The following is a 23561-nucleotide window of genomic DNA, read 5'->3' on the forward strand; positions in this document are numbered from 1 at the left end:
ACATTTATGGAACTATCTGTTGCCATCTTTGTCATAGTCCTGATATCAGTTGTATAGGCGACGGGAAAACACGCCAACTTTGGTTTTATAAAAGCTTAGGTGCACCTGTTTAATAAAATAGACATGCATTTTCTCTGTTAGGTGGTTGTTTTTCAAGACCTCTTTTAAAGTCACAGGGTGTTTACTTTGCGAGATGAGGGATACTTTTTAGTTTGTTGTGCAAACTGTTCTCCAGGCCAAGCTTGGGAAAGCACACTGCATGCTGTTCTTCTATGTTTGAAATATTGTTCAGTGGAAGCATGTAGTATTGTGAAATTACTGTATTAAAATGTTTCATATTTTTCAAAAGAAAAATTACCGGGACTCGCGTGTTTTTGAAAAGACACACCACGACTACATGACACGCATATCCAGGGAAGTCAAAATGTATAATTTCACACAAATGATCTATAAACAGTTGATCAGCCTTGTATGTACATGTAAAACATGTAAAACGTGACACGAAGTAGATTTAATAGCAGCATTTTTTAACTATAAATTCAATAGGCCAGAGTCATCATGGGCTGATATAGGGTGATCATATGAGGTAAGGTAATATGGACCAGTAGACATTTATACACTTCCATTATCATATACATTTTCATCGTATAGTAACATGAAAATGAAGCATATCGTTTGCATATCCTAAGATAGAAAGTTGCAGTCATAGTGCTGGAGCAGAGATTCTGTAATTTTGGGCGTAATGGATGCTGCAAAACAGCTTTTAGCCATGCTTATTTTACGCTGGCTGTTCTCTCTGAATTTATGACATTTTTATTTATTTTTTTTTGCAATTAACACATGAACAGATTTCCAACAGTCAAGTGTGAAACCAACAAAGACAAATGCAATGCAAATTACAGGCTATCTCACTAGAACCTTTTAACATGATGGAAATGCCAACACTATACAAAAATAAAGAAAGAAAATACATGTTTGACTTGTGTGCATGTGTGTTTAGGTATATTTTTGAATGCAATGGGGCTGTTGCAGTTGTTCTCAATAAATGAATTGCTTCAAGCCAGGCAATACATTTCAGGTCAAAACTGATTAAAAATATATATAATATATATATATATATATATTTATCCCTAAACCTATACCTCTCACTTTAGAATCAGGTCAGGCAGGTGTACCCTAAATCAAATACCTGAACGCTCAGGGATGTATGTCATGATCTCACCCAAGTGACGATTTCGCATTCTGGTATGGCATTTAATGAACACTAAAGAGTACACCGGTACAGTGTGCATGGATATACCTGTAAAGGTGGTTGTCCTCCAGGACACGGTGAATACTATTGGTGCAAAAACTGCAAATCGCCGCATACGAGGCTCTTTGTCCCAGAAGCCCATTGTATACAGCGGAGGAAACCCTGTGCCGTGGGCAGCCATCTTGGATAGACAGATCATACTTGAGCCAGGATAACCTGCATACCTCTTCTGATCAGCCCAAGCTCTAAAGACATAATTTCTGGTAAGAACTGAAAACGAGAAATAATTTAACACACCCCACACACGTACATTGCGCCTAAAAAACATAGGCAAACTAATATTTATATCACGAATGACTTGTTTAGCTGTCTTGTGTTTGAGGAGTCAGCTAAGTGGAAAGCTAACGAAGCTAGCCAACAGATGGTTAATGCTAGGCTGTAGCCTGTGTCGTTATGTGCCAGGAATCCCGCAGTATGTTTATTTTACCCGTGGAAGTAGAGCATACTACTATTGCAGACAGAGGAGAAGGTGTCCATCTTGGGTTATGAAGATAATTCAGCTCCGTGTCTATCATCAGCTGACAAACTAGCAAGCTAACGCTATCGCTAGCTGTCGTTAGTTGCTATAAGGTGTTTTTTTTTCTGAAATTAGGCGTAGGCCAAGTTTGTTTTCTAACCTAGTTAAGCCAAGCAATGGCATTTAATCGATTGTTTGTGTGTCAATAGCAGCAACTGCCTCGCGTGCTGTGATATATGGGGGTTTGTTGTCAAGATTCAGTTGATGTCAGCAAGCAGAATGCTAGCTATCGTAAACTTAGCTGTCAACACAGCCAATAACAGGGGCCTTGGATTTTATCAGAAGCGACAATCTACCTAGCTAACCAAATCAGTGTCAGTTATCTTATTTCCTCGACCGCTTAGCAGCGTCACTGTTTTTTTTTTGGCCGCTATCTAAAAGCAAAAAAAAAAAAAAATCAAACCGTCGCTGTCATTATGCCGGTTGAGAAGCTAACGTTGAGCTAGTCACAGTCGTTGGGGATCAGGCATAACGCTGCTGTGTCCAATTAAAGAGTTAACATCAGACACCCCGGTCGGGCTTGTTGTTGGGTTTGACCATCCCTTTTCATCCTCTTTTTTTTTTTTTTTTTTGTGTGCAAGATCTCATAATAATTCTTAGTGCAGTGTTGCACATCAGGTGCAATGCTAATTATTTAGCCAACAGTGTGTTAGCACCCTCTGGTTTTGTTTTTCCAAACAACACATCTGCATGATTTAGGAACTGAATCCGGCAACAAACCAGACCTTTATCGCCTCAGAGATTGATATATTTATTATTAAGTTTGCCTTTATCATCCATAAAATGCTGCATCATGTCTATTTATTGTGCCAGTCCTCTATGTATTGGCAGCCTTGCTCTGAACCTACTGCTTTTATCTTGTGTTTAGTTTATTACAATTATAAGATATACGATCAATTCATACACCTTGTGATAATGTGTGCAGCTGTACATTACCTGTGAACCACAGATGATATTGTTTCTCCTTTTTAAAGGAGTCACATGATTCGTATAGTGGGCCTTCCTTGTGTTGGAGTTACCCACATGTCATCCTTACGTCCCTTTTATGAGGAATGCGTTTTGAGATAGTGAAAGGAAGTGGTATGGTTTTTCTGGAGAAAGCTTCAGAGCGTTGGGGAGTGACGGGACAAGTGCTGAGGCTGCAGTCTGGTCACATGGTCTTGACTTGCCTTCTCCGTGATTGATACTGCTGGGGTTTATTTCCTCGTCATGTGCGTTTTAAAAAGCGGTAAAATGAGTCAGGTGTTGAATCCCATCTAAATTTTGCTCTTTTGGGAACACGTTTCTAATAGATCAGCATTCCTTTACATTGGGGCAAAAGAGGTCACATCACATGATGGTCATGTGACAGGAGCCTGTCTAGGAAAAAAAAAAGGCCATGAAACCTTATGTTTGAGGATAGCAATTGTGTGTGACCGGTTTACGACCCCCGTTTCTTCTTTAAACTCGAATATCATCTCTGTGAGGGACATGCTCAGTGGAATTAATACATTAAGTAGTCTTTAGTGTAAAGAGGCTTGTAGTTGCAAGGCTATCGTAACATCAGAGGTAGCTATATCGTCTAAAAGTGTCAAAAAGGGAGGTGCAAAGGATGCCATGTAATGATGTAAGTAGCAAGTCACAGTTAGTTTAATTTACACAGGTCAAGCTGTGGAAGACTCTGAAGTAAGAGCCAGCTCTTTTCTTGAATGACCAGAAAAAAACAGCCACAAGTTGCCCTAAATGCCCTGTAGGTTGTTTACATAGCTTCAAAATTATAACACTAAAAGCTTTTTTCCTCTTGTCTTGTTTTACATCAGCAAAGTGGAACTATACAAACATATTTCGAGTAGTCTAAGCTATTTAATCGGTTTTTGTCTCACTGCGAGCGCATTCTTCTATCATGATGTTCTGGGTGTTTTTTAGCTGCCGTCAGTATGAGTGTGTACCAACATGATTGTACCTGTAACCTGACCCAACACTTTTTATTCAAGCAAAGGCTTAGATGACTCCTTTATCTGTTTTAACTTCAGCTAAGTAGCCTTGGTGACCCTCTGTATTTCCTGTCTAACAAATTAGTGTCTCTATATTTCACCCACTTACTCAATTTTCTTATACTGCTTAATGTCTGCTCACTCTATTTCCGCTTCTCTCTGTCTCTCTCTCTCTCTTGCTTCTCTTATCACACCGCATCCACATTTCTAGTATGTTGTGTCAGCATTAATCTGGTTGGTCAAACACGGTCACTGAACTGCAGATGTAGAAGTGTGAGCGTAACACTGACACTGGGCTCTGATGGGCCACAGTGATTTCACTTCCGAGGAACTGCTTTGGCTGAAGCTGTGCTTTAAATTACCGAAAAGCTGTGGTTTAAGCCAGACTATCTTTGCCAGGGAAATAAAAAAAAAAAAAAACAGGCTTCTGAATGATTATGCTACTGATTCAGTCTGAATTATTTACTTCTCGACAGTCGACCCTGTACAGCGGCACCTTAATACAGAATTATGAGACAGCCTTAAGTCAGCACAACTACAAAATATGCTTGATGTCAGCGGATGGCATTTCAAAGAGAATTTTATTTTGAAATTGATCATCAGAAAAAAAAATGCCTTCTTTTCTGAAGCACGCTCACAGATGTCGTACTTTACCATATCATTTATTTATTAAAAAAGAATCTCTGCGAGTTGAAATAGAGTGTCTCCCGAAAGGAGTTTAATCCATGTGTTTCTGTACATGCACTTCTGGACAGACAATTAATCTTGTGTGTGTGTGTGTGTGTGTGTGTGTGTGTGTGGTAAATCTAAAAGCATTTTCCCTGTACGCCTTTATCGGTGTGCTGTGACTTGGGTGTGAACGATGAAGCATCCCTGGATATCAGATAGGTGTCAGTTCTATTTTTAGCTCCGAGCTGCTGGAAGTACCCTTGTGCACATCCATCGCTACTAAAACCAGCCAGAGTAACTGGTACTCTGCTATTAAATTAGCCAGAGTAACGCTATCATTATGAGAAGTCCGACCAGCGGAGAGACGGCAGGACAGGGTAATGCGGTTCCATCTGTAGAGGTGTGGCTTATCGACCACTGAAGAGCATTCTTCTCCCGTTCTTGTTAAAAATTATTCATCGTCTCAGCTGTCTTGCCTACTTAAGCTTGGATTAACTAATGCTGAGGACTTCTTTGTCATCCTGTCTGGTGGGAGTGCAACAGATAAAGTCAGTGCATATAATAAATGCAGCCTTATTTTTTAGTCACGTTACTGGCCTTTTCTTTATTGTCACATTAAAAGTACAATGCTCATGTGGCATAATTTGAAGGAAGGGATTCCTTCCTGTGTTGGGTAGGTAATGTATCTTGTATCTGTTAGCTAAGGCAGGGAATTAAAATATAGGTGAAATCAACCCCTTCACAAAGAGATGAGCTTTGTTGTAAAAAAAATATAAGTAATATAGGAAAGGAGTCATTAACGGGTAACTGAGCATTTTCTCAACATATCGATTATTGTTGTGTTTGGTAGAAAGGACCCAGTGGAATAAATCCGTGTCTGTGTTCACCTTTGCTGATGATGCAGGTAGACAAGTCAAGTTCACAACAGTGACGTGGATGCTTTTACATTTTATAGACTCGATATCAAGCGGTGTTAAAGTATATGGCCGTGGTTGTTTTTTTTCCTGTGTTTGTTTATGTTAGCAGAAATGTAAGGCATGTAGTCATTGTTGGGCCATTATCAGCTAAAGTCCATAAATCAGTATCATGATTGTCACGATCCGTATTGTAGATCATTATTAGATTTCATTGATTTAGTTTTTTTGTTGTTTTTTTAGAAATGTTGAACTTTAGCAGCGTTGGTTCCCTGCTGTCTGACACTCGTCTCCTGTCATGTGTTAATCTAGTAGCTGCTCGCTGTCCAGTGAAGACGCTAGGATGGCATTAGCTCCACGTAGCTAGCTAAACCAGATAGCTGCCAGACAACATCTCAGAGGAATTTTCCCAGGCTTATGCAGCTGTGTTCGTCAAAACGACTTTGCCATTTTGTATGTTTATCTGTTTAGATAGTGAGAGTCTCCTTTACTGTTCTGATCACTGATTTCTACTGTACATGTCGAATTATCTTGAAAGGGTGAACAGGACTTTCTGTCGTAAACTTTCTGTTTTTTGTGTAGAATAGATATCTTATTCTTTTTTCCTATTCCTAATGTGTATTTTATGCACATGGAGCGAAATCCTCACGATAAAACCCAGTAATTGGAATGAATTTGTGTTGAGTGCTACAGAGGCCTCGGGTCACTGATTGGAAGATGGGGAAAAAAGCATTATTGTGCACTATTTTTTGCCTTTTCTAGCATTACCTAAAAGTGCTACTTGTCCTTGAAACTTGAAACGACTAAATTTATCCCTCTTCTTCTCCTTTTCAGAGCCACAATGGCCACTGCACCGTACAACTACTCCTACATCTTCAAATACATCATTATCGGTAAGTGAGCGTTGCCAATTTTTGGCTCTTCAGTGAGTCACGTCGTTGAAGCTGTCTAACTTCTAATATAAGATCCAAAGGATAATATGAATATTATGTTTTGCATGGCTCTTTAATGACAAAGACAATTTGACAGATAGCACTTCAAAGAAATCAACTGTTAAGCCATATTTAGGCTGAATTAAATGCCTCGACTTAACTTTACTCGCCTTTGGTTCCAGGTTCTTTTCCCTACTTCATTTCCTACTGCATTGTACACATTGCTGCTCTTACCTGTGCACACATTTACAGATGGACATATGCATATACACCCTCACCCAATGCTCCAGGTTGTTTGTCTTCATGTCAAATGCAAAACACGCTGCCTCAAAAACAAACGCTCAGCTTAAATCTTAAGAAGTTTGCTAAATATGTTGCTGTTTTACTTTTTTCTCATTATTTTTTTGTCACCTACAACAGTGAAAGACATTTTGTGGCTGAAATTGTTTTCAGTTGTCATTGTATTATAATAGGTCCCTCTTGCTCTGTCTCCTACGTCTCTTCCTCACAATATGAAAGTTTAAGTATTGTTGCTGACTGTCACAGAGGGATCGCTACATCATGCATGGGGCAACGCTGCAGGCATGAATAGACAATTGTTGTTCTCCTGCTATTTCCTTGGTTGACCTGAGATTCTCTCTGCATCTCTCTCCACAGGGGACATGGGGGTAGGGAAGTCATGTTTGCTTCACCAGTTCACAGAAAAGAAATGTAAGTGCTGCCCTAATTCTGATTCCTTTTCATCCGCGTGTGAGTCTCAGTGCATGCAAGGTTGCCAGGTTCAACTGGAGTGCCTAAATCACTTTAGATTTCTTTATGCGCCAGAGGAAGTCAGCGGCATAGAAGTCAAGTGTGAGCTCAACAGTGAGAGTCTCTTCTTCTGTGCATGAGCCAGCTGCAGCCTCCCATTGCCATTCAGCTCAGTTTTGTTTAGTGCTACTATTAACGAGCCAGATGCTGTGTTCTTCATTCAGTTGTCCGCGATCACATCCTGCCTATATCCACACACATACTCTGGGGGGATTTTGAAAAGGTTTTCAGTGTCAGTTTTATAGAAACGCGATACTTTCTGGATGTTTATACAATTTAGAAATCTCCACGAGTCTAAAGACTGATTCATTATTGACGCAACTGCTGCTGGCTTACAGTAGGAATGAGGGAGAGACTGCGCACATGTTCGTAAGATTGAAGTTAAATTACTTTTTGTAAGCTAATATGAGGCAAATTGCCAGAACATGCTGCCTAACAAAGTTTTTCTCAGCTTTTCTCTGTTTTGAATGTTTGAACATTCGGACACAAAACTCAAACGCACTCTGCTTGATCCCCACTTCCTCTCCCCAGTCATGGCAGACTGCCCTCATACAATTGGCGTGGAGTTTGGTACAAGGATAATCGAGGTGAGCGGGCAGAAGATCAAGCTGCAGATTTGGGACACAGCAGGACAAGAACGCTTCAGGGCCGTGACCCGCTCCTACTACCGCGGAGCCGCGGGGGCGCTCATGGTCTACGACATTACCAGGTACAAGCTGCGTCTCACGTGTCGACGTGTTGTGGAGGCACTCGGCCTCTTAAGTGACACCGAAGCTTTCGCAGCGTTAGCCGTCGAGCTCAACGTACACGAAAGCAAAGCTGAAAACTAAACAGCCCAACCCCAAATATGAACAGCTTGTCTTGCAGCTTTGTGTCTGACCTTCTTACCCAAACTGTTAGATGGTATCAGCGGCACGCCAAACAAACACAGCTGTACATGTGGAATGTCTGACCAAACTGCACCCTACTCCAATAATTGACCCAAGGGAATAGAGAAACAGCACAACTGTAACACACTAATGTAAGGGCCACAGATGAGCGTTTATCGCCGTATGCGTGGTCTCCGTGCATACCCAGCTGATCATATCCATCTCCTGTAATTAAAGGGTGTGGCCTTGCTTGGTGTGTATGCGTATTACTCCCAGAGTTTCCAGTTTCACATGTGTCCACAACTATAAAGTTCTGTTGTCCTTATTATGTCGCAGCAGCTGCCGCCTCTCCTCTGATCGCTCCTCGGAGGCGGCAGGATGTTATGTCTTTGCTTGTCGTCATAGTAACCTCTGTCTGATGTCACGCAGGAGAAGCACGTACAACCACCTCAGCAGCTGGTTGACTGATGCCAGAAACCTCACCAATCCCAATACTGTGAGTACACAAAGCGGCCATATGGTCAGGCAGGTTTCAAAAAGCCCCTCTCTGTACACACACAGCTCAATCTAGACGTGTTTGCCAATTCATTAGGTACAGTGAAAACAAATACGTTCCAATATAACAGTCCCGCACTAAATCTTAGCTTCATCAAGGTTGTGGTATTTTCTCTAGCGTCCCTAATGCAGTGGCAAGTGGTGTTACATTTTCTTTTACTGTGCAGTTTTCCTCTTCTTCTGCGTTATCTTTGCTTCCTTCCCCGTTTCCCTCCTGCGTTGCTCTCCCCTCCTCCTTGACGCCACAGATCACCATCTATTTCTTAAATAGATTTTTTCTTGCTAAATATGATTAGCTCGAAAAACATCCTGCTCTCGCTTGCAGGCCTCTGTGTTCCATCAGAGGAGTGTGTTAGTGCTATAGGCCACGTCCACATCACATTTTTCATACCTCGTACGAAGCCAAAACATTTAGATCCAGCTATTATCATACACACGAACGAGATTTGTCCAGACTCGTGTTATCCAGTGTTTATTTTTATGAATAGATAAGACCTGAAAGGACTTCCAAAGTATTATAAATGTTATTTTAAATGTGTCCTTTATGTTCTTTATTTTGTGATAAGAGTTTGTTGTGTTAGGAAGACAGAAGCAATCAAACGCCAGTCCTGATTGTTTTTGCTGAAGTGTCACATGACGACCAGGTGGTGGCACTGTTGTGTAGAGACATTTACAGAGAGACAATTAATATATTGATAATCATTTGAGTGCCACCATCATTGTGATGGGAAGGTAGATTGGGAAGGTTTATCAAGGGCATCATGAAATAATTACATTTAGCATCCTAGTGAACATGTTCCTGCGGAGGAGAGTCATCAGAAATTCTGTCTTTGTTACAAGTAAGAAGTTCATCACAGCAGTACATTACTGCACTAATTACATCACAGTTGCCAGGGGCTCTGTCTGGCGTGCCAGCGCGGCCCTCTGTGCGTCTCTAAATCAATCTCTTAACGAACAACTCGGCTCGTTTGTGTTAGTCTTTTCCTGCCCGGCCTCCGGCTTAATTACGTCTCGGAGCAAACAAGTTTCTCCCAGGGAAAAACTCGGGGGATCGTCTCACTCTTCCTCTTCCTGTGTCTGCATTGTCAGGTGATCATTCTCATAGGAAACAAAGCAGACTTGGAGGCCCAGAGGGACGTCACTTACGAGGAGGCGAAGCAGTTTGCTGAGGAGAACGGTGAGCCAGACAAGACGATGAATATGCTGCATGACGAGAAGTCAGGAAAGAGGTCTTTAGTCGCAGCAAATAGTTCATTTCCATTTACTGTCATGTTAAACAGGTATTAAAATATTTAATTCCAAATAATTTTGCCCCTCTGAGGTCTTTCTAGACTGTATTTCATAAATTAGAAGCCCTCTTTAATGATTCGAAGAGACGGGAGCTATCATGAACATCCTTTTATACTTATGTTGCTGAGACAGTAGAACTGAGGAGGCGTATTAACCGAAAGAGTGGGCGAATGAGGAAGTGGTATATTAAACACGAGAGCTCGCAGCATTGTTTTACTGGCTCACTGCGTCTGCTTTATGTTGCACAGGTCTGTTGTTTCTGGAAGCCAGTGCAAAAACGTAAGTCTGCTCAACTTCACCAGTTCAGCGACTGGAAAACTTGAACCGTGCCCGCGGCTGTCTTCTTACGTTTTCCTTACATTGTGTTTATCCTCCGTCCTCAGAGGTGAAAACGTTGAGGACGCCTTCCTGGAAGCTGCTAAGAAGATCTATCAGAATATCCAAGATGGCAGCCTGGACCTGAACGCGGCTGAGTCAGGGGTCCAGCATAAGCCCTCGGCTCCACAGGGCGGCCGGCTATCCAGCGAACCACAGCCTCAGAGGGAAGGCTGCGGCTGCTAATGACCAAGCCAACGTCCCTTTGCCCTCCCTCTCTTTGTCTTTCTCTCTCTCTCTCTGTCTGTCTGTCTGTCCTGCCCTGCCCGCCCTCCTTCAACCAACCCTCTCCATCCATTCCGCCACCTCTGTACGTTCATCCGTCACTGCACCAGGAGCGTGAGAGCAGGGCTGCGGAGGGAAGGAACAGGGGGGGGCAAATATCGACTTGGGCCAGACTGAGCTGAGCTGTGTGGACTACATCTCCCTCTCCTCCTTCTCCTCCTCCACCTTCTCCTCCTCTATGCCCACCTGTCTCCCTTTGTTGCTTTCTCACTCCTCCTCCTCCTTCTCTCTAAACTCTGTCAGTGTGTTGTCGTCTCATAACTCTCCTCTTGCGCTCCCCCCCCCGACCCTCTCGCCCCTCCTCATCATAGTATTGTAGAACCCACCACGCGTTACACAGGTCACTGACACTTTAGATAGACGTAATGTTCATACGATAATGATAAACCGAGACTGTTTTTTATGTTTGGTTTTATAGCTTATATATGAAATGTAAACACTGCATTAAGTTTCATCCAGCACTGATCAGTTCTGTACGAGTCGGATCTAAATTATATTCCCCAGAGTCCTCTCCGCCTCACCTGCATGGTTTGCGATATCTCACCCGCGCGCTTAATTTGTGTGGGAACAGTGAAGGCAATGAAGTAGTAGTAGTAATGTACGGTGCAGCCGCACATGCTCCTAAGCCTGAGTCCAGGAGCTGAGCGAGCTGCTCGTTGGCTTTTAATTCTATTTTTGCTGCTTGGCACAAAGCAAATTCCCTCGCCAGATGTGGCAGCACTGATGATCTCAGTAGAGATTATTTAGAAAACAAGGAATTACCCTGTAACTCCTCTGGGGTAATTCCCAAGTCTCTCCACTGGGAAATCACAGGAAGGAATATTGGGTGTTTTCCAGTTTGTGTGTGTGTTCGTGTGTTAAGAAGTTGAATGATCGCTTCTTTTGACTAAGTTAAAATGACACTTTAACAAAACAAAAATCCTTTTCCATTTTTTGTCCTTTAATTTTTTTATTTTTTTTTGCACCACCTCTCCCCCCCCCCCTCCCCTCCACTCCACGTCATATCAACAGATTCTGTCTTTACCAGCATTTTCTTTGTCATTGTTTGTTGCCTTATTATAAATCAATGTTACTACTCTTTAATCTGTTTCGCTGCACTCGCTCTTCACCCTGATTCAATAAATCAAGTCTTTTTAGAATAATTCTTGCATTTTACCGGTAAAATAATATTAAAAAAAATAATAATAATAAATGGTTCACATGGTCATCATATCCCAAATGGCCAAGTATCAGCAGCATGGTCCTGCACCCACATATTTTACTGTCTGGGTGTAAAAAAACAAACAAACTCACACTCCTTTATCTAAATGACACCGCACTGAAGAGCTGATTTCTTGGTTCATTCGAGTTGCCTCCCACAATGCAACACCAAGCAGCATGCCCCCCCCCCCCCCCCCCCCTTCCTTTAGACACAATGAAATTGTCTAAATCAAATTGTTTTATTTTTGTTTTTCAAGTTTCTGTATCATAGTGATTCCCTGATTGGACAGCTGTATATATTGCTTCTTAACTATTGGTGATGACCTCGCTACTGTACTTTGGATTTAGAAAATTTATTTGGTGGCTCTGCCAAGATCTGTACAGTCGGTGTGCTAGTGGGTTGCCTGTAATTCATGCTTGGGAAATTCTGTAACATAGTTTCTATTCTAATAAATGTATGTAAAGGACAGACACCTACACCCAACCCCCTAAAACCACCCTATCCCATCCGCACACTACTGAACCTGCCGATTGGTTGAGGGGAGAGGAAGTGGATTGAGATGACGCGCAAACTAGTATTTATGACTTGATTCCTCTCATTTCTGTACGGAGTCGAGAATGGGGCACTTTCACGTTGATTTTCTTTTTCGCCACCCATTCGTCGCTCCTCTCGCGTGGGAGGGGTCTGCATCGCTGTCTTAACTTTTTCGGGGAGCGGGGATTGGTTTGTTATTTGTGGGAAGTGGGTGGGCTGGGTCTTCCTTTTTCCTGTGTCCCACCTCTTTGCAGTCTGAGTGACCACTTCCTGCTTTTGTCTGTCCACAAGTACAACACAAAACAAAAAAAAACAAACAAAACGTACATATGTATAAATTTTTAAGGAGCTGTGCTAACATTTAAATGCGTTCTTGCGTGTTTATGATTTTAAAATGTTGACATTTTGATTTTAATGATAAAAATACTCTAGACAGAAAAAATAAATTATACATAACCTGTTGCTTTGTGTCTTGGAGTTTTCTTTTCTCGGCCTTGTTGGGGAAAAACCACCGGACTCTGTCGTGTATTTCAAGTAGCACATCTGCTTTGTATTTTTATTGCAACAAAAATTGCACCAAGGCTAGAGAGGGATACAGAAACATATCAAAGGAAAGCAAAGTTTGTCTACAAAATTGGTGAGGAGGCTTAGACACAAAAGTAGAGTAGTGGTTTGTACAGGCGAGGAATTATTTATTTATTTAAGAAGAAAGCCAACACTGACAGTACCATGTAGAAGTCAAGGCAGCTAGCGGGTTGACTTTTGTCCTCAGGCATCGCAGTCAGACAGGGCACACGGCATGAGACGACCACAGCACAAACTGTGAAAACGTCCGAAGAGGTGCAGGCGAGAAAGGAACGTGTGATGTTACAGTGGAATTTCATGGGTGCTTTCGGTCCGTAATGGCCGCCTCACACGTTCGGTGAGACGGCAAGTAACGTCCATAAACATTTCAGTCCAGTGTTTCCCCCAGGATCAATGTTTCTAGCTGGGGTGGAAAGGCCTCTGAAACAGCATTTAGACCACGTGACATAAAGCCTGGAGAAACACTGTTTCAGTCTGTAACCCCTCTTAACCGATCAAACGGCTTGCTGCTACTGATGGCTTTTGTGACTGGCATATAGAAAATTAAACTTGTAAAAAAAAAAAAAAGTAGTCCAATCTAAGGACAATGTAAAACAAAAGATCCACTGAGCTGCAGATCGTGCACCCTGGTCCCTCTCCAGAACAGGCTGGAGACAAAAGTTTTTTTGGTATGTCAAACATTTAAATCCAATAAACAGCTACTCTCAACCACGTGGCACGACTCGGCCAAAGCCACACGTCTACGACAGCTCTGCTGATAGTGTTTAAGGCACTAGTTGTTACCAAAATGTGCAGGGAAGCAAAGAGGTGAAGGCCCAAAGGCTCATCTTGCCTCATTTGCTTCCTCCTCTTATTACTTTATGGCACATGGTTGCAAATACTGCAAAAAGCATTCATACAAAAACAAACACTGACACGATGTCACCACTCGGCACGCGACCAATTACACGATAAAAAGAAATGGAAAATGTTGGGGATGAACTGGACAGAGGCTGTTTTCACTGATTACAAACATCAGCCGCTCATGTGTTATTGAAGGATTTAGTTTTTTCTCTCATTGTCGTCGGCACACCAACAGTGATGGAAACAAATGTCGCAGGCCTTTCATTTATACCAATGTCAGTGATAAGGGGGGGGGGGGGGGGGGGGGGAGAAAAGCAAAATACGTAAGACATGATCATTTCAAAAATGATTGGTGAAAAGTCATGTGGATGAAGAATTGGCCCCAAGCCTCGTATCAAGGCCAAATGACAGTGTTCATTCATAGTTAAGGCTTTTCATTGTTGCAAACTCCACCATCGTCGTCATACATAAAGATTCCTTTGATTCCATCCATAGTAACCACAGGCTTTAGTGTTAAGAGCGTGCTGTAGTGTGAACCTACACTGCTGCTGCTGCTCTCCACAAGGCTTTACCCTCCAGCATGGCCACAGTTCATGCTCACGCTCAGGGAAAAAGGGTAGTGTAACGCAGAGTTCATGTCAATTTTACGTCTTGGTAGTTTGGGACTTTATGGCGCTACCTCTGAACAATGTCACTGATCTCTTTGACGGAGGACAGCAGCTTGCTGAAGTCCTGCTGCGAGCTGGAGCCTCCCGTGGCAGTGGGGCAGATCTGAAGCTCGCGCAGGCTGTTCTCGAGCTTGTTGATGGCCTCGCGGAAGGCGAACTTGTTCCTCATCTGCTGGATGGAGTCCACGTAGCTCACGCAGGACTTGGACAGGTTCTTGCCCGCCTCCAGCACGGCGCTGTGGCTCCCCGTCTGCTCCGAGTTGCGGCAAATGGCGGCGCGCAGCAGCTCGGCGCCCTCCAGCACCATCTCCCGCGTCACGGCCGAGTTCGGCGTGCGCTCGCTGGCCTGGCGCGGCGCGGTCTTGCGGAGCGAGCATCGGGTTTTCGCCAGAGGGGTGAACGCCGGGGCCGAGCCCTGGTCGCCCGGGGAGATGAGAGAGGAGGATAAGCCTCCCAGGCTCTGGCTGGAAGCGGAGGTGGTCACTGAAGAAGAGGAGGTGGAGGTCTTTAACGGTTGAGGTTTAGAGGTGGAGCCCAAGGGCAGCTTCTTGGAGCCTTCGCTGAGGGTTGAGCGGGCTTGGTCAGTGGCGGTGGTTGTGTGGTGGGTATCTGAGATGGAAGGAAGGCACTTAGCTTTGCTGTCTGAGGTGGAAGACGAGGGGGAGGGGAGTTCTTGAGTGGGGCTGCGGGAGACCTTGCATGGTTTGGCATTGGTGGGTGGTGGTGGCGGCGCTGGCTTGGGTTTCTGTAACTTTCCTCTTTCCCTGAAAGACGAGGAGTCCACAGTATGCTTGTGTCTGCGCGCCCTGCACTCATCTCCGGCTGCCCCCAAAGCAGGGAACACGTTGGTCTTAAGGAGCTCAGCGTGGAGGGCGCTGGTCTTGGAGTTCTCCAGCCCTGGCAGACCTGGCCTCTTCACTACCTTAGGTGTCAGCGCCTGAGGACTGGAGCCGGGACTGGGATCGTTATCTTTGCCCAAGCAGACAGAGGAAACGTCTGACGCGTTCAGACGTGGCGGGGGAGTCAGGGTGCCCATCCGAGGGGCGTTCTCCCCTTTCTGCTCATTGGTCCTCTTTCGCGGCAAAGCTGGCTTGCCCCCGAAGGCGCTCGAGTCAAAGTGGCGCTGGCCCAGATCCCGCGGCAGTGACTTCCATTCGGTGACGTCTGCGCCAGTGGGCATGCTGGAGGACCAGAGAAACCTCTTCGAGTTAGAAATGGACTCCTCCTCGCTCGGCGGGGTCGTGGCCGCCTTGCCGCCTGGTCCGGGCACTGCGGGAGCTCCCTTCTTTCGGGGGAATAAAGGTCCCGGGTAGTTTGGAGCCCCGTTCGTGATCCCTCCAGCACCGTTATTGTTAGTACCCAAGAAGTGCGAGTTGTCATTAATAGCCAAAGATGCACCATTGTTGAAGTTTTCACTGTCCCGAGGATCCGGGGTCGCAACCCTCCTGTCATTGTGAACGTCCATCTCCCTGAAAGAGGAGCTGCGTTTGGGTGGAGTCGGTGCGTTCTTTTTCTTTTTCTTGATGAGGCTGAGGAAGCCACTGCCACGTGTCTTGTCCTTGTCTTTGGGCAGCAAGCGGTCATCCTCGTTCAGGTTGCTGTCCAGGAGGGGGCGCTCTTTCCTGGGGAGCATGGGGGACGAAACGGCTGCTTCATGCTCCACTGGGTCTGAGGTAGAGTAAGGCGAGCCATCAGTGACAAAGACAAATAAAATACATATCTAATTATAAATTCTTTGTCTTAAATTTCTACCTCCTACAGTCTTAAGTTTACATTGTTTAAATTTACATTGTTTTTTTATGTTTAAGTGTGTCCCACCTGGACTATCTCCTTCCCTGTTGTCCATATTTTTGCGGATAGTTCTCGTCTTGGTGGGAAGCTCCGGGGCCTGCTGGATGGGGCCTAATGTTGACTTCTTCTCCTTCTTCCCCAACTCTTTTTCCACCTCTGAAAATACAAACGCAGTAAAGACAGATTTAGCAAAAACACACCCTTGTATTATTACAGTATGCGAGGATCGGACCCAAGTATCACCTGAAGGTGTTTTAGATAAAAAAAAAAGCAGCACTCACTGACCATCAGAGATGCTGGATTCCTGGAACATGGTCTCGAAGGCTTGGTGTGTTTCAGCAAAAGATGGGCGCTCTGAAGGGTTCCACCTCCAACCTGAGGAGCAGGAACAAAACATGAGGATCGGAAATCCTTCCAAGCAAAAACAGTGCCTTCAATAATATTTTTTGGCACTCACAGGCCGTCATGAGTTCGTAGACCTTCTCGGGGCAGCCCTCTGGCCGGTCCATGCGGTAGTCTTTCTCCAGCAGCTCGTAGACCTGCGACAGGTCGATGCCGGGGTAAGGGGACATGCCGTATGTGGCGATCTCCCACAGCAGCACGCCAAATGCTGGAGATTTAGGAACAAGACGACCGGTTCAACAATCAAGTCAAAAACTACTTCAACGTATTATAGTGAGTAAATTGGTTAGGATCTAAATTACCCCAGACATCGGACTTAATAGAGAACTTGTTGTAGGCCAGACTCTCCGGAGCTGTCCACTTGATGGGGAACTTGGCCCCGGCATGAGCTGTGTAGGTGTCTCCGGTCATTAGCCTGCTCAGGCCGAAGTCTGCGACCTTCACCAGGTGGTTCTCTCCGACCAGACAGTTACGGGCAGCCAGGTCCCTGGAGGAGAGAAGAATGAGGAATGAAGGCTAATACTGAGAAACAAGAGTGATGAAACTGGGTAAGCTGATCTGAACACACTGTACAGTACATCAGTACACACAAAAAAAAAAAAGAAATATTAATAAAGGATGTATAAATAGTCTGTCTTTCATACAGCCTGTTCTCAGGTTCTGGATTTCAACAGATGTTCTGTGTGAAGCACAGTCACAAGCAGAGTCTTGTCAGGCTTAAAAATTAAAACGCAGCGGGGCAAATATGAAAAGACATAAATCATCTCATCACGTCTAAAGGTTCTTGTTAAACGTGCCAGAACAAACTAGCGAAGTTACAACATCGACTCTGACTGTGAAACAAGGAGAGAGAGAAAGATGAGCACTGCTCAGGAATGGAGAGAAAAGAGATAATGAAATTTAGGTTGTTTTTTTGTTCTCTTGCAGGTCTGACTAAGACCTCTCTGCTTAAGACTGGCAAACAAGCGATACTTGAGGCCTAAAACCAAATCTTTACAGTTAAATACGGAGCATAACACCAACCTGTGTATAAAGTTTTTTTTCTCCAGGTACTCCATGGCAGAGGAGATCTGTGTGGCCATGTAGAGCAGCACCACAGCGTTGACCTCCCCTCTGTTGCACTCCCTCAGGTAGTCTAGTAGGTTACCGTGGGTCATGAACTCTGTGATAATGTAGAACGGTGGCTCCCGTGTGCAGACGCCTATCAAGGACACAAGCATGAAAACACACCAATATTAACTGGACATGTTGCGTTTTTAAGTCACATACATCTGCCAAGACTCGGCGGTTAAAAGTGTTATAAATACGATGTTTACGTACCCAACAGTTGCACCAAGTTGGGGTGTTTGATCTCTTTCATAACGGCTGCCTCCTTGAGAAACTCCTCCACCTCCATCGTATCTTCCTGCACAGTTAATGCCACAAGGAAAGCCATAAGCAGGGTGCAGTTGCATCCGTATAACACCAGATGGTAGCATTATTCAGCTAAATTAAAAGATCCTATGCGTCAGGACATTCTTCATACCTTTAGTGTCTTGACGGCCACAGTGAGGTTGTACTTCTTCCAAACGCCTTCATACACCTCCCCGTACTGGCCGCCTCCCAGTTTGTGCTTCATGGTAATGTCAGTGCGCTCCATCTCCCACTTGTCGTAGTTGGGAGAAACCCCGTAGATGGTGGGCTTGTTGCGTTTGGGCGCCGGGTAGTGCAGCGTGGTGATGAGGCCGTCGGACACGGTGGAGTGGTGGTGCACCAGCTCCGCCAGTGTGTTGAAGCGGCTTTCTGACGAGACGTACAGCTGGAGGAACACGAGATTCTACGTTTGAGTGGACGCATGGTATTAGTATTTTTAATTCTGTTAAAAATGTTACCTAGACGTTATGACAATTTGGCATTAAATACACATTAGGACGCATTAAAATGAAGGATGAGATAAAAGGAGAGAGGTAAGTGTGTGAATCCAGTGATATCTGGGAAATGACAGTGAAACAAAACATAAAAACTACATTTAAATATGTCCTTCATAAAAACAATGATCATGGCCCAGTCCAAGCTCCAAGGATTTAGTCAGGAAGCCGGTGGACAGACGGATATTGGTCAGGGCTCAGTGGACAGTGCTTTTCATCATCCAAGTATTACATAACCCTAACAATGATTTGCTCTACAACCTTCCATTTGCATTTTTTTTTTTAACTTGAGAACCGGTTCTTTGCACAAGCTGAAGGCAAGAGATGGAAAAGTAAATGGAACAACCTTGACCGTAGTGAAAAGATTGTTGAAGTCGTTTAAAAGAGGATTTAATGGTCAGTTGGCCGCTCTCCCAGCTTAAATATTTACCTAAAAGAGCGGTTACTAACACAAAAACTTTTTTTTTTTTTTTAGTGTTAATCAAAGGGTCTGTGTGAAACACAAGCTGCAGCTAAAGGGAGTGCTGAGGTCATCTCAAACTGGAGAAGTCGATCATACCAGACTCTTGACTTGTAGCTCAGTGGGAGGATGGAAAACAACACGAGACGGGAGAACCAAGTGCAAACGTGCGCATGTGTCTGTGTGTGTCTTGCCGTCTCCGTCTGTGCTTGTCCGTTCCGCGCGCGCGCGCATACTTGGCTGCATCTGTCTGTGCTAATGCATGTCTTAGCATGGGCGTCAGTGTCTGGCCAGGCCTCGTGTCTGCTGGCCATTATGAGCGGCACAGTGGTGGTTAGGAGCATTCTTGTCATAGCTGGCGTTCCCGGAGCTAGTTCACCTCGCTGCATCATGCACCGGAGGGTGACACGGCCAAAATGGCAGCATTTCCTCGACTGATAAAGCATTTTGGGGAAATCCCTCCTTGAGAAATTCTGCCAAACTTACAGGGACATATGACCGACACTTAACTATCCTAACCAACACCCTGCATCTTATTTAAAAGCTTAATACGACTCCAAATACCCTGCCATCTCGACCCAACCTAAAACCCGTAACATTTTACACATTTTTAATGACAATAACGTGACAAAACTATCAAATAAATTTTGTTTTTGTGATGGCTCTGAATGTCTAGCTTTGTGAGAAACAAAATAATTCACCAGGACTCTTGATTGCAAGTGCAAGCACAAGGTTGTTTAATCTTTAATTTGTGGAGTTTGAGTCATAGGAGTTAGACCTGTAGCACTGTTGCAACTACTAGCCAAAATAAATAAAACGCCTTCTTGTCCCTACTGGACTTTGATGGAGAAAAAGGTATTGAAGGGAATGAATAGAAGACATTCCAGGTGTGTATAATGCAAAGTACGTGTCTGTGTTTCCTCTGATGCCTACCTTGCCGTCAGATGCAGTGTTAATCCTGTAATGGTAGACTCTCCCCTCATACCGCAGGGAAATGGACCTCTGGCCGGGGCTGCTCTCGCTCTCTCGGACCAGAAAGCTTCCGTTGATGCCCGAGCTGAGCAGGTACTCCGCGGCGTTGCGCGACACGGGCCCATGGTACCAGCTGTGCTTCTCCAGGCTGTTGACTGGGGTGATGTAGTTGGACGGCACCCAACCTTGGCCATTCTTGGTCTGTGCCTCGCACCACTCGCCGTTGTGATTGTAACCCAGCACGCGCAGCTTCTCTCCTAGAGCCCGTGCGAGATTAAAATATGGGAATTACACATGCTCGTTGAAAAACCTGTCAGGATGCAGTGTGGATTCAGTGTGTTTAATGTCATGTTTCCTCAATCAGGAAGTCACTGGATATGACAAAAACATATATGAGACTAGAAGCTCACATTAATGTGATCCATCTTCAATAACAGAATTAACTTCAGAGGACAGTTAAAGCGTAAAAGTAATTATCTACTCCTTGTTATTTGGGTATTTAGATCCCAATGAAAAACAACTTTTTTTTCCTGTGCAACAAACCATATTAGAAAGGAAAGTTGAGCGCTACAGGACGTTTTCTTGTTTATTCCGGCGCATATGTTCCCTCCTTCCTTCCTCTGTTTGTCTGATCCATCAGCAGTATTGTTTTATAGTTTGTTCAGTGGAAAAAAGACCCGTGTGTGAGACCAGTGTCAGGAAGCGAGAGTCAGATGGGAATGAACACATAGAGGGAAGGAGACGGGACGTAAACAGGCAGATTCCCCATTCATAGTCATAACCTTACTGAGACCTGGGCTATCTCCTGAAGTGTGACTCATTTCAGGAGATAGCCCAGGTCCTGAATTGAGTCACGCTTCAGGATATAGCCCAGGTCTCAGTAAGGTTAATGTCACTTTCAATCAAAAGTCCACTAATAGTGGCCCTACTTAAAGAAATAAGACCTATTTTGAACAAGAACAACTCTTTCTAAAAAGCTAGGATACAGTCAGGATTAATTCTGTTTTCCTCAGGGTGCCCTAGTGACCCAGAGGTTTAAGGCTCATAGGAATGTCTTGGTCCAAATCCAGTTGCAAACTTTTATTGCATCATATAATCCAGATTTCCTACCGGTTCTCTAATACCTCTCTAATTTTTCTCCCCCCAGCTCACCTTTGGTGATGCTTAGTGTGTTGTCACCACTGGCCACGAAATCGTAGAGCGCGACGAACAGGTTGGGGTCATTCTCGCTGGGTCCAGCCAACAGGTTCTCTTTGGAGTTCCAGCGGGCTGCTTCTGTCAGACCCTGACCCTCAAAGTCTGGTCTCTGCAGAGCTTCTGGAAGAACAAAACAAGAACAAACCTGTCATGTAATGAACTGCAACATGAGCAAACACATTGACATTACAGAGCTCGAGACCGAATGAAAATTCTGTGAAAGTTTTGTCAGTACGATATTCACTAACAGCTCTTGTTAGCTCAGCTCTTGCCTTCCCATGCGCCATTTAAACTCTTTGACACTGCCTTTCAACTGTGCCTTGCTCAAACAAGCAGATCAGCTGCGATCCCACCGTGGGATTAGAGTCATGTGACCTACGCTGTCCTTCATGTCTCTGCAACATTTAATTTCCTGCATTATCCCTGCTTAGTTTTCATTTTCCCCCAAATACGGAGAAACCCAACCCACATCAGACCATGAGAATATGTTTCAGCATGAATCTTTACTGAAACTGTAAAGAGAGTGAGCCCGACTCTCACAGGAAATGTGACAAGTTTAAAGTGCTTTCCCTTACAGTTATGTTAATTATAGACGCCGTTTGAATTATAGCAATTTTAGAGCCGTAAATTGATGGAAAAATCACAAAATGTGAGAAAGGATATAATGAGGAAAGAAAAGACATAGTGTTTAAGAGTAAGAGGAAGAAGTTCAACACTTTCTAACTGCTGCTTGGTCTAATCGCGAGCCTGATTGTGTGGTTTCCCTCAGCTGTTGTCACACATATTTTGGAGGCGTCTTACATTTCATCCCCCCCAGTTCACACAGCTTTCCATCTGAGACAACAGGCTAGAGCAGCACTGGGTTTTCACCTTCCAGTGAGAAAGCGTGGCAAGATAGGAGTGGGAAGTAATTCAGATTGGTAATAACTTACATCCACTTAATTATCTCCACAATCATCGTATGACTGGAAAAACAAATAGCCAGCTACATTTTGTTTGCGACGAGCTCAGCAGGCAACTGCTTGATATGGGACGTTTATCTCGTTCACCTGGGTGTCTCAGGCTATAAAACGCCCATTTTTCTCCCTCCCTTGCAACAGCTGACATTCACCCTGCATCACGGTCTCTTTGTTTGCACCTTCAGCACCTGTCCCTACATGGCCTGCATTGCTGATAGTGCTCTTTTTTTTACTTAGTTTGTTATTTTTGTTCAAAATAGTTTACTTTATGTAAAAAAAACAACAAAAGTGCATGGATTCTCTCCTTGTCACACTTCTCAATTGCTTTGCAACTGCACCATTTGTGTGTATTGGCAGTTTTTCAGACACATGACTAAATGTTTGATTGAAAACATACTTCAACAGGAAACCATCTGGTGACCTGCAGAGTCTCAGGATTTGGTAACAGTGGGAAACAAATACTGACTTGCAAATATATTTATTTAGTAATCCAGCGATTATGCTCAACAATTATGACTTTGAAAGGAGCTGGAGAAATGGCAGGCAGAACTAAAAACAGCAGTAGAAATTCATAAAATTCTCAAAACACAAAAAAAAGACACAAAAAAATCTTTTTTTAAACCACATCCCGTAACAGAGATATTTGCATCAGTAAAAACTATTTCAACCGGCAAATTGGAGCTTCCGATGACAAAGTTCCCTCAAGGCAAAAAAGACACTGAAATAAAGCTAATTATAACACCTATTGGGAATTAAAAAGCAAGTCTTATATTGTCTGCACCACATAAACACTGGCTGGCTGTGATCTTTGAAAGGTGTGGAGCCAAAACCAATTATGTATAATTCCTAAAAAATGACAGTGGATATTCCCGCAAGAGATGATTTCACTCATAGCACCAAGTGAGAATTTGTGTCTACCGCACAAATATGGCCTGCTGGCACAATTCTGATCTTCACAGAACTTGCAAAGTTGTGGAGGCTTTTGCTCAGGATAGTCAAAAAGTAGGCATTTGCCAACACATCTGGCATGCTGGTCACAATGTGAAACAAAACCATTTTTCTGTTGTAAATGAGTGCGTCATATTGTGCCGTGTTGTGCCATGCAGGCAGGGAAACTGCCAGGCTTAGGAATTTCCAACTCGCCTACATGCAAACATAAATAAGATGAAAAAGGACTAGCCTTATGTCTCTATCAAATAAAAACCAAATAGATCTAAGTTGGGGTAATTTACTTCTACATCTTAGGCTAATACATCTTGATAGAAAAAAACTATTGGATTCACCTGATTAGGTCAAAAAAACATCCAATTGTCATGGTTGTTTTTCAGAAAACGGGATACAAGATTTTCGTCACATACTGGAAAGCACTGGGAATGAAAAACTCCCAGCTGGCTAATGTGTCAGATTACCACTTAGTCACTGCTTTTATTGCATAAGTGGACACTAGCCGAGGAAATGCCAGATATCCACAGTGTGCCCTTAAAAAAAAAAAAAAAAAGGTTGCACAAAGGTGATGCATCTTTTGCAAACAGTATGTGTGT

General features: G+C 43.9%; 2 protein-coding genes across 5 annotated transcripts in view; one reads left to right on the forward strand and one right to left on the reverse strand.

The window, feature by feature from the left end:
- Positions 1-1140: 1140 nt before the first annotated feature.
- On the forward strand, positions 1141-12698 carry rab14l (RAB14, member RAS oncogene family, like). The gene is made up of 8 exons (XM_084572593.1): positions 1141-1515; positions 6220-6278; positions 6975-7028; positions 7659-7836; positions 8426-8492; positions 9641-9728; positions 10090-10120; positions 10225-12698. The coding sequence occupies exons 2-8, from the start codon at positions 6227-6229 to the stop codon at positions 10400-10402; spliced, it is 648 nt and encodes a 215-aa protein (XP_084428719.1). The 5' UTR covers positions 1141-1515; positions 6220-6226; the 3' UTR covers positions 10403-12698.
- Positions 12699-12766: 68 nt separating this feature from the next.
- Positions 12767-23561, reverse strand: part of abl1 (c-abl oncogene 1, non-receptor tyrosine kinase) — a 29030-nt gene continuing 18235 nt past the window's right edge. For 2 of the 4 annotated variants that reach the window (XM_084572922.1, XM_084572924.1), the window contains 10 exons: positions 21017-21181; positions 19826-20121; positions 18051-18323; positions 17846-17930; positions 17549-17726; positions 16828-17012; positions 16581-16733; positions 16409-16498; positions 16151-16279; positions 12767-16000 (listed from right to left, as the gene is read on the reverse strand). In XM_084572922.1, coding sequence (XP_084429048.1) covers positions 14340-16000; positions 16151-16279; positions 16409-16498; positions 16581-16733; positions 16828-17012; positions 17549-17726; positions 17846-17930; positions 18051-18323; positions 19826-20121; positions 21017-21181 — 3215 coding nt within the window. In that variant the 3' untranslated portion in view covers positions 12767-14339. Of the gene's footprint in view, positions 16001-16150; positions 16280-16408; positions 16499-16580; positions 16734-16827; positions 17013-17548; positions 17727-17845; positions 17931-18050; positions 18342-19825; positions 20122-21016; positions 21182-23561 lie in introns of all 4 variants that reach the window. The other 2 variants (XM_084572921.1, XM_084572923.1) reach the window with 1 other exon arrangement.

This window comes from Chelon labrosus, assembly GCF_963514085.1.
Source record: "Chelon labrosus genome assembly, chromosome: 22".
Lineage (NCBI taxonomy): Eukaryota > Metazoa > Chordata > Actinopteri > Mugiliformes > Mugilidae > Chelon > Chelon labrosus.